The sequence below is a fragment of the Gadus morhua genome, chromosome 14 (assembly GCF_902167405.1).
Source record: "Gadus morhua chromosome 14, gadMor3.0, whole genome shotgun sequence".
In the NCBI taxonomy this organism is placed as follows: domain Eukaryota; kingdom Metazoa; phylum Chordata; class Actinopteri; order Gadiformes; family Gadidae; genus Gadus; species Gadus morhua.
In genome coordinates, this window is record NC_044061.1 from 6,171,653 (window position 1) to 6,182,116 (window position 10,464).

Sequence of the window (10,464 nt, forward strand, 5' to 3'; positions counted from 1 at the left end):
CCCCCGTGCTCTCTCTCCCCCATGCTCTCTCTCCCCCTCTCTCCCCCATGCTCTCTCTCCTACATGCTCTCTCCCCTGTGCTCTCTCTCCCCGTGCTCTCTCTCCCCCTCTCTCCCCCATGCTCTCTCCCCCTCTCTCCCCCGTGCTCCCCCCCCCCCACTCTCTCTCTCTCTCAGATGGGACTGGTCCAACTGGGCGAGCAGAGCGTGTTCGTCCAGCCCAGCAGCGACTCCTATGACCCGGCTCAGTCCTTCTCCGGGCTCAGGCACCGCCTCACCAGACAGAGACGCTCCCCCAGGCCGGGCCCCGGGCCGGGGCCAGGGCCGGGGCCGGGGCCCGGGCCGGGGCCGCACACCAGCCAGGCCCCCGGCCCGGTGGGTGGCAAGCCCTGCGGCACGGTGCAAGGTAAGCAGGCTGGGGGCCAGGCAGTTACTGTGTTACGAAGGGGCGGCGGTTCTCTCTGTCTGGCGCGCCTGGGGAGCATGAACCGAATGGATTGAGTAATTGGTTAATTGGTTAATTAGGTCGATATTTAATAGGGGCGGGTTGGAGCGGCCTCGTAAAGCAGCACCCTACGCAGGCAGGGTATTGTAGTGGCTACAGGGTGTTTAACTCCCTGGTCAGGGGTGTTGGGTTTGATGTTCCCTACTGACTGAAGCCTGTAGGCATCCTTGGAGACACCCAAACCCCTACCTGCTCCTAAACAGCACGCAAGTGTACACACTGCACTTTGGATAACAGCGTCGCCTAAAATGACAAAATAGTACATATAAAACCAAGGCATCACACTTAAATACCACTTCCCCTGAAAGTGGATTCAGCAGGTCGTGCTGCCCTTCCAACCCTCCCCCCTCGCCTCCCCCCCCTCCCCCCCTCCCCGCCTTCTCCCACTAAAAGAAAACGATCATCTTTTATTGTTACGACTTACTCGGAAAAACAGAGATGAGCGGAGCGAGCGAGCCACTGTCTCCCTGTGCCGCCACCCCCCCCCCCCCCCCCCCTCCCCTCCCTGCTGCTGTAGACGTCGAGGGTGGGGGGTTAACCCAACATCCTGCAGACTGGGCACTAATAAATCATAGGCTCCAGTGTGGCGTTTACTGGTATCTCCCCCCCCCCGCCTTTGATGTCCATTCAGCTCCGGTGTGTGCTGTAAGAAGTGGTTGGCTGCGTGGCAGCTGTTTCCTTATTTAATGTGTATCTCATTCATCTGAAAAACGCTTGTTGGAACCTGCTGAGCAGCCCCCTTCTCCACTGCTAATGCTATCAAACTGCAGCCTCTCTCTCTCTCTCTCTCTCTCTCTCTCTCTCTCTCTCTCTCTCTCTCTCTCTCTCTCTCTCTCTCTCTCTCTCTCTATCGCTCTCTCTCTCTCTATCGCTCTCTCTCTCTCTCTCTCTCTATCGCTCTCTCTCTCTCTCTATCGCTCTCTCACTCTCTCTCTCTCTCTCTCTCTCTCTCTTGCTTTCTCTCTATTGCTCTCTCACTCTCTCAAACTTCCACGTTAACAATCAACATACTTTCCTAACCCTTAATGTCTGTCTCTTTGGCAAAATTATGAATTTTTCTCATAAGAGAAAAAACTTGCAAAAATGTTTCCTCTCTCTCTCTCTCTTCCTCTCTCTCTCTCTCTCTCTCTCTCTCTCTCTCTCGCTCTCTCTCGCTCTCTCTCTCTCTCTCTCTCTCTCTCTCTCTCTCTCTCGCTCTCTCTCGCTCTGGATGGAGTAGAGCAGAGTTTGTTTTCTCTTGGAAGAAAGTCGTTTGTGTTACAGGAACATCCAAACCCCCCCTCCCCACACCCCCAACTCCCTCTCTTCTCTCTTCCCCACTTCTCCCGGACACGGGGTCTAGAAGAACCCCTAACGACCATCTTGGGAAGGCTTTCGTGGAAATGTTGAAAGTGGGGTGAGAGGTAGCCCTCGTGAACCGGTGCCGTTCGTCAAGGCGGGAACTCGCTCTCTCCGTCGCATTCTAGGGCCGAGCCCAAGTGAGGGTCCCACATATGAGAGAGAGAGAGAGAGAGAGAGAGAGAGAGAGGGAGAGAGAGAGAGAGAGAGGGAGAGACGTCTGGCGTTATTCTCCACCGGTTGGGAGACAATTAAAACCACCTTCGGATGTTTTTTATTTTTTCTTCTCTTTTTCCCCCCATACACAACGTTCTCTCTTGTGCACTGTCGTTAACCAGAACGGCCTGCAGTGGGGAGGGAGGGAGGGAGGGAGGGAGGGAGGGAGGGAGGGAGGGAGGGCGAACGAGAGAGAGGGAGAGAGAGCTGCACCCCCAAAAGTTACATAACACCTCCTCTCAAGGAAAGACCACCAGCACTTCTGACAACCTGTAGGAATGAATGGTTTCCATATGCTCATATCTGGAGCACATGCCACATCATTGGAGCTAACCTTCTTTTATTACCCCCAGAAATGTATAAAGATGAATTAAGGATAGGAGTAATGATGTAGACGAGACCGGGGAGGGGATAGCCCCTTTACCTAGAAAGTTGGATGTTAGTTTAAGGAGGCCAGGACAAGGCAGAGGGAGGGGGGGTGTGTGTGTAGTGGATATGTGTGTTAAAGTGTAGCGCTTCATCCAGTGCTGCAGCAGACGGCGTGCAGTGTGTGTTAACGGGTGCATGGGAGGGGGGGGGGGGGGGGCTGGGGGAGGGAGGGCGGGGGTAGGGGGTAGGGGAGTCAACTCACAGCTCGGAGGCTGCTCAGTGTTTCAGCTGCTTTTTATGTGTGTCAGGGTGTGCATGTAAGTGTGCTGGTTCATTTTAACACTCGCGGGCGTGTGTGTGGTGTGTCTCTGTGTGTGTGTGTGTGTGTGTGTGTGTGTGTGTGTGTGTGTGTGTGTGTGTGTGTGTGTGTGTGTGTGTGTGTGTGTGTGTGCAGAATGTGTGTGTGCACCTGGTGTCCTGAGGCGAGAGGGTGGTGGAGCGAGGTGCCAGATTCGGAAATTCTTTCCCCTGAACTGCATGTCTGCCTTCATACGCCCGGGTCTGGAGCTCAGCACCGACTGCCAGGGACCATCTCCTTCTCCCTCTCCTTCTCCCTCTCCTTCTCCTTCTCCTTCTCCTTCTCCTTCTCCTTCTCCTTCTCCCTCTCCCTCTCCTTCTCCCTCTCCTTCTCCTTCTCCTTCTCCTTCTCCTTCTCCTTCTCCTTCTCCTTCTCCCTCTCCCTCTCCCTCTCCTTCTCCCTCTCCTTCTCCTTCTCCTTCTCCTTCTCCTTCTCCTTCTCCTTCTCCTTCTCCCTCTCCCTCTCCCTCTCCTTCTCCCTCTCCCTCTCCTTCTCCTTCTACTTCTCCTTCTCATTCTCCTTCTCCTTCCTCTTCTCCTCCTTCTCCTTCTCCTTCTCCCTCTCCTTCTCCTTCTCCTCCTTCTCCTTCTCCTTCTCCTTCTCCCTCTCCCTCTCCTTCTCCCTCTCCCTCTCCTTCTCCTTCTCCCTCTCCTTCTCCCTCTCCTTCTCCCTCTCCCTCTCCCTCTCCTTCTCCCTCTCCCTCTCCTTCTCCTCCTTCTCCTTCTCCTTCTCCCTCTCCTTCTCCCTCTCCCTCTCCTTCTCCCTCTCCCTCTCCTTCTCCCTCTCCCTCTCCCTCTCCTTCTCCCTCTGCTTCTCCCTCTCCTTCTCCTCCTTCTCCTTCTCCTTCTCCCTCTGCTTCTCCCTCTCCCTCTCCCTCTCCCTCTCCCTCTCCTTCTCCTTCTCCTTCTCCCTCTCCTTCTCCTTCTCCCTCTCCTTCTCCTCCTTCTCCTTCTCCCTCTGCTTCTCCCTCTCCCTCTCCCTCTCTGCTCTTTCAACATTTTGCTTCTCTTCCCGGTTACTTATCTTCCTATCCCCTTTGTATCCTCCTCTTCCCTTTCTAGATTTATCTTCTCCTCTGCTACTCACTCTCCCTATTGTCCTCCTTAGTGTTTTTTCTTCTTCTTCTTTTTCTTCTTCTTCTTCTTCTTCTTCTTCTTCTTCTTCTTCTTCTTCTTCTTCTTCTTCTTCTTCTTCTTCTTCTTCTTCTTCCTCTTCCTTCATTCCTTCCATTCATTCTCTTCACTGTGTCTCCTTCATCCTTTCCGTTGGGTGGCCAACTCTAAAAGTTTAGTAAGAGTTTTAGAGTTTTACTCCTCCCTCCCTCCCTCCCTCCCTCCCTCCCTCCCTCCCTCCCTCCCTCCCCCTCTATCCTCCTTCTACCAAACCACATGGTCCCTCCATTAAGATTCAGTTCCACATCCCGAGGAACACACAAGTATAACACACATGAATACAGCCGCGCACAGCGCACACACTAATGCCCCCGTGCACACAGGTTGGACACACCACAGACACACGCACACACACACACACATACATTTGCTGAACACATTCTTTGTATCGCAGTAGCAGCCCACCACTGGCTGAATGAAACTGTCATATTGCATAAGAGGTGGGCGGGGGAGGGGGGAGCAGTCTCTTTGTCAAGTGGCTGAGCAATGTTTGCTGACACCACCGTTTTTCGTGCAAACTTTTAAATGAGTTTAAGATAGTCATTGGATTGGATCAAGTGTTTGTCGCTGCATCGGAGAGTTGTGCGCTGTGTGTGGCAAACCCCACGAGGAAATGACACCTTGTACAGATCTTGTCGTTTGTGTTTCGATAAAGGGTACCACAATGAGTGACGTCATAGGCGGTGCGCACTAGTACTAACAGGTGACACTAGCAGACACAGCTCTTTGCCACTATTCCTTCTGAGGCTGTGACGTCCATGCATTTTGGGTTGATGTTGCTGGTGACTCTGTAATACCCTGCGAGGGAGTCACAGCCCTCACCGGTCTGACACCTTCTTGGTCCCATGATCCAGGGGTGGACAAGCTGGTGTTCCATGGGCGATGTTTGAGCGCGTGGGTCGTGGAATGCCTGGACTTGGAGACGACGGAAGAATTGATCTCCTCGCGTCGCGTTGAGCAGCATTGAGGGTTGGGTTGAGGAGCTGGTGGAGCTGATGGCGAAGGGTGTGGGGGGGAAGGACTTGTGTCACGTCGCGAGGTGAGGTGAGGCAGGAGATGGAAAAAGAGAAACAAAGGGCAGCACAGTGCCTGTAGGAACGCTGCTCATGGAACCGTGGCTGAGGAACTACGGAGCACGGAGCAGGTCCTGCTGCGTCTCCGGCGTGAGCCTGGAAACGTGCACGGAGAGAGAGAGAGAGAGAGAGAGAGAGAGAGAGAGAGAGAGAGAGGGAAGATAATGGCTGTTTATGATGGTATGATATCACTTGTCCAGATAGAGCGATCAGCCAAGCCGTCTGAGTGAAAACAGGCAGGGCTGTGGTCTGCTCCGCACTGGGAGAGAATCTGAAAAATGTCGGGACGGCTTCCAATACTCAATCCCTTCACAGGCACCTACTATGTGGGCCAGGAGTTCCACATTCTCCGTCCGGCGGAGCATTGTTCAATACAAGCGCTAGAATAACCTCAAAGCAACACAAACACACTTCTCGCACCGGTACAACCTGACAGTGTCGTGAGAACAGATGGGTGGTCAAAGTGTGGACGGGGCTGAGCATACAAAGGAAAAGCTTTGTCCATGATTAGAATTGCGTTGTTGTTATGTGCAATATTTATCAGTATTATCACTACTACTACTACTGCACTGGGTAGTGCGTCAGATAATGAAATTCCTTCCTCATGAATGGGAATATGAGAGCCTAATGGTGAACCTAAGAGGAAGGAAGGAGGTTAAAGCAACAGTAGGGCGCCGTAGCCAAGGCAGACGCTTCCTGATCGGTTAGCAAAACACTCGGAGCTCTTCACCTGCGACCTCCTCTGGGCCTCCTTCAGGTGCTCAATAGACCTGGGAGTCCGGCTAGATCTCAGGCAAAGGACCCTTTCTAAGGGGAAGGATGGTGAAGAGGCAAGGACTTGAGATGGTTCAGGGTTCGATCCCCAATTTTGTAGCTATCCTTGAGAAAACCCCTGCATAACAGAGGTGAGGATTTTGCTCAAGGCTAGCTATGCAGTGTACTGGAGAACCAGTGGATTTTGGTCTTAGAGTCAATGCGATTTCGGTTTTCGTCCCATTTATTAAGACCAGTGGGGTCCCCTTGGAGACGGGGGGAAATCATATCCAAATAAATCACTGCTGCCTTGCTTCTCTGACTTATCAGAACACAGTTGCCGCCGCCATCTGCGGAAATTCGTTGACTCTGCCAAGCGTATTTTCCGCACGCAAGCCTGCTGACCAGTTTATCGGTACCTGTCATTCGTCACCAGTCGCCCCGGGGGATGGCGTGTCCTAAATGACTGACTGGTAATAGGCTGGTGTGATTGGCATTTACATCACGATCCTGGCATCCCATAGGGCAAATTTGATCCAGACATAATGATATTCTGCAACCATCCTGCAGCCCTTTTCATTAGAGAGTTATTCTTTGAATTGGATTCATGTCGCTAACAAGATGGCGTGTACAACATTCGAAAAGTGTGGGAAACCGGCCCATGCAAACCACTCAGAAATCAAATTATTCGCCTTCTATATGACTTTCCGCAAAAATTGCATTCACTTGATCACAAATGCCAAATAATGTCAAGGTTGAGTTTTTCTCATTGATGGTTCTTCCACCGTACAACCTGCACTCCTCTCCTCTACTCATGTTAATGTCAGAGGCGCAGCGAGATTCGCTTGCGGCGGCATTACCGACAGCCGATCGATACGCAGAAAACGAGGAATCAATATCGAAGCGGAAAAATAAATACCACACGAATGAACAGATAAGAGACAGGTATCACAGCCACGCCATGTCCCCCATTTGGATCTATGGATAACCACTTCATCACTAACACATATTAATATAACAGTTTACAGAACACTAGAAGGAAACAATCGATACTGAATTGATGCAAAATCCTTTTTACGAAATCCTGAATTGTACCCCCCCACACATGCACAGAATGTAGTTGCTTTGCTGTTACCTCTGTTTCTGGCTGTGTTTGGTTCTTAGAGCAGGAGAGACACAACAAAACAATGTGTGGATTCTTGTGTTCGGCTGCCAATGCACTAGTGGTTGGGAGGCCCTTGGTTTCTCTTGAGTGTGGCCATAATGAAGTATTATGGGGAATGTTCTCTCTCTCGGTCTGCTGGTCTGTCTCCCTGTCTGTGAGTGTGTGTCTCTCACACTCTTGCTCTCCCTCTTTCCCTCTCTCTCTCTCTCTCTCTCTCTCTCTCTCTCTGTCTGTCTGTCTGTCTGTCTGTCTCTCTCTCTCTCTCTCTCTCTCTCTCTCTCTCTCTCTCTCTCTCTCTCTCTCTCTCTCTCTCTCTCTCTCTCTCTCTCTCTCTCTCTCTCGCACTCTCTCTCTTGCGTTACACAGCCATAAGTCCCCAAGAACAAAGTGTCTGCCCCTCACTTTCGTGCAAAGCTAAGCGGGCGCCAGATAGACTAAGTGAATCAAGCCCCATTCCCCTTTCTCCACTCCATACTGAAGTACCAACAGCACCCAGTAGGTGAATCAAGCCCAACGCAAAGTGTTTACGTCTCCAACTATAAGCCCTAGCCCTCATGTCAGTCCTAATGAGGAGGATGATGAGGGCTCTGGGGGCCAACTAAATGTCGCCTTACTCTGTTGACAACCGAAGACATTGGAGCATTTTGACTCAATTGTCCGCCAAAAGTCGCTTACACACGATTAGCCAGTGTTGCGCTCTCCATGTCCTTACGCAACGTGTGGCCGTCTTCCAGAGCCGTAGAGCGGCCGTTAAAACACTGAGGCAGAGGCACAGCCAGCCCCGGGCGTAATCTGTTAGACGCCACTCACAGTGAGGACCCCGGCCCTGTCTGGGTAGGGGCCGCTGTCGGCTCTCTCCCACTACGAGCGTGTGACGTATGACGGACTGGGGTCAGGCCAGGGGAGACGGAGGGGAGGCGGCGGCAGACTCGTACTGTAAACAGCGTCTCCGCGTGCCGCTCCCAGCCCTTATCTGGGGCGGCTAGTGGCCCGGTCGAGGCCATGCGGGACCGAAACCTGTCAGACGGTATACTCAGTTTTTCCTGCCTTCGCACCTTCCGTCCGTCTGTCTGTCCGTCCGTGCCGTTTTTTTTTCCACACACACGCTGTGCACATGTGTTTTCATTGGTCGGCCTGGCTGTTGAAATAACCTACGCACATGGTTATGTTTTGTCACTATGTCATGACATGTATATTTCTCACTTTATTTCCGCGCTTTGCTGTGTCAGAAACCTCCAGTCGTCACTCAATGTCATCGCCCCCTGCGTGTTGACTTCGCCCGCGCGTGTGAGGCTGCACTCCGCCTTCTGCCACTAACAAAACGGGGAAAAGGTCCAGGTTTTTAGTCTTTCGCAGAATTGTGAGTCAGCCATCTGGATTAGCGAAAAACACGCAGGGGCTCGGCGAATGAGAACAGCTACATGAGTCTGTCGAAGCGTGTGTTTTTCCTGGGAAGCACTCTTTTTTTAGTGTGCAATGTGTGTGTCACTGGGTTCCTTTTTGATGAAGCAGCAAGAAAGTTAATGCAACGGCAAAACAAACCCCTTCTCTAAACCCTGCTCTCCACCACAGCCTGATCTACTGGATAACAGACTCCCTCCCTGCCTACGTCACTGCCTCCTCTAAGTCTCTCTCTCTCTCTCTCTCTCTCTCTCTCTCTCTCTCTCTCTCCCCCTCTGCGTCCACCTCTGCGTCTTCGTGGTAGGGAAGAAGAAGGGGAGGAGCCAGAGAGCGGGGGAGGAGCAACGCGGGAGGAGGAACGCCATCCGGCTGACCGACTCGTACACGGTTGAGACGGTGGTGGTGGCGGACACGGACATGGTCCGGTACCACGGCGCCGAGGCCGCCCGCCGCTTCCTGCTGACCGTCATGAACATGGTGAGGTCACCAGCCTTTACCAGGGGGAGGGGGGGGGAGTGACGGGTGCCCCTCCCGGGTGGAACCGCCTCACACCCGAACCGCTGTGCCCACTGGAGCCGAAGGGCCGCAGGGAAGTCAGAGTAGAGTCGCTTCCTGGGAGAGACGTGTGAGTTGAGGTGCAGAGTGGCCGGACTCTTCTGGAATGATCTGGAACCCGGGCAGAGGGCAGTAACACTATGAATGTACAGGCACGCACGCACGCACATACACACGCACATACACACGCACATACACACGCACATACACACGCACATACACATACACGCACACACACACACACATACTGTACACGCACACACACACACACACACACACACTTACACACATACACACACACACATACGCACACACACGCACGGATCCGATTTGTGGATCCGATAGCGCTCCTTATAAAGGTATTAGACGCATCCGGACTGGTGGGAGAGCCCTGGGGCAAACCTTGGTCCAACTGTTATAGATTGCAGCCAAACTGTCACACGATACGTCCAACCGTAATGGATTGAGTGTCAACTGAACGCGGTCTTCATCCCCCTGGCAGGTGTACAACATGTTCCACCACCAGAGCCTGGGTGTGAGGATCAACATCCGCATCACGAAGCTGGTGCTGCTCCACAGCCGACCGGTAAGTCTTTGACCCCTGACCCCTCTGACCTCTGGCACCCCCCCCTGTTAACCCTCCTCCACTCCCCGAGACAACTCCCCCCGAGCAACCAGGCTGTCAGCAGATGCTACCGCCCACCTGAGTATTTATATTAATGAGCCTCTGTGGTTTAATTGCTGAATGTGGACGTGTGCGTGTGTGTGTGTGTGTGTGTGTGTGTGTGTGTTTCTCTGTGGTTGTGTATAAAAGTCTGCAAGGCTCCACATTTCTCCTTGGATGTGTAGGTCATTGTTTGTGTTTGTGTATGAAGTGTTTTTCAGTAATCCAGTGCTAAAAATATGGTCGTAAATCGTCTGGAGAAATGCTGACGGATCTCAACGTTTATTCAACCAGACAATGCTTCACTTTAACTCCGAACAAGGACAGTCCTCGGTCTCGACAGGGTTTTGTTTAGCTAGCTAATTACCGCTAACTCACAAAGGTATTGTCCTTGGTCTGCCGTTAAGGCGAACCAGATGCTGACGGCGGCCTCTGAGGTTTTAAATTTTGTTTGTATCCAAAATGAGGTCAATAACATCTGGGGACCTCTCCTGCTAGGTACCTCTGAGACAGAGGCCAGGGCAGTGGTTCCCCACTCTTTTGTGCGCAAATCCCTATTAAGTTCTGGAAATTCTTTCATTTTCATGGGCTGGTTATAGTTATTCTCGTATCGTTTTAACCCTGTAATATGTCAGCCTGTAACATCTGTCCCAGGTAACGTGTGCACATTGTACCACACACACTGTGATTTGTAGCAGTTTGCTGCGCATCAAGGCGGTCGGTTCAGATCTTCATGAGACCTTTCAGACCTATCTCAATGAAACGTATCTATTTCTTAGACGTCAGCAATGTCCCACGACCCCATCTGAATATCATGTACCGACTGACTGAAGGACACACACACTAACACACACAGACTTAATTATGCAGACACACACCCTCAAATACACACACAC

The 10,464-nt window shown here is 52.2% G+C and overlaps 1 protein-coding gene across 1 annotated transcript in view; it reads left to right on the forward strand.

The window, feature by feature from the left end:
- adamts17 (ADAM metallopeptidase with thrombospondin type 1 motif, 17) overlaps positions 1 to 10,464 on the forward strand; it is a 62,398-nt gene that overhangs the window by 5,392 nt on the left and 46,542 nt on the right. Inside the window, exons 3-5 of the mRNA XM_030377463.1 lie at positions 177 to 405; positions 8,654 to 8,826; positions 9,407 to 9,490. Of these exons, the coding sequence (XP_030233323.1) occupies positions 177 to 405; positions 8,654 to 8,826; positions 9,407 to 9,490 (486 nt within the window). The remainder of the gene's footprint in view (positions 1 to 176; positions 406 to 8,653; positions 8,827 to 9,406; positions 9,491 to 10,464) is intronic.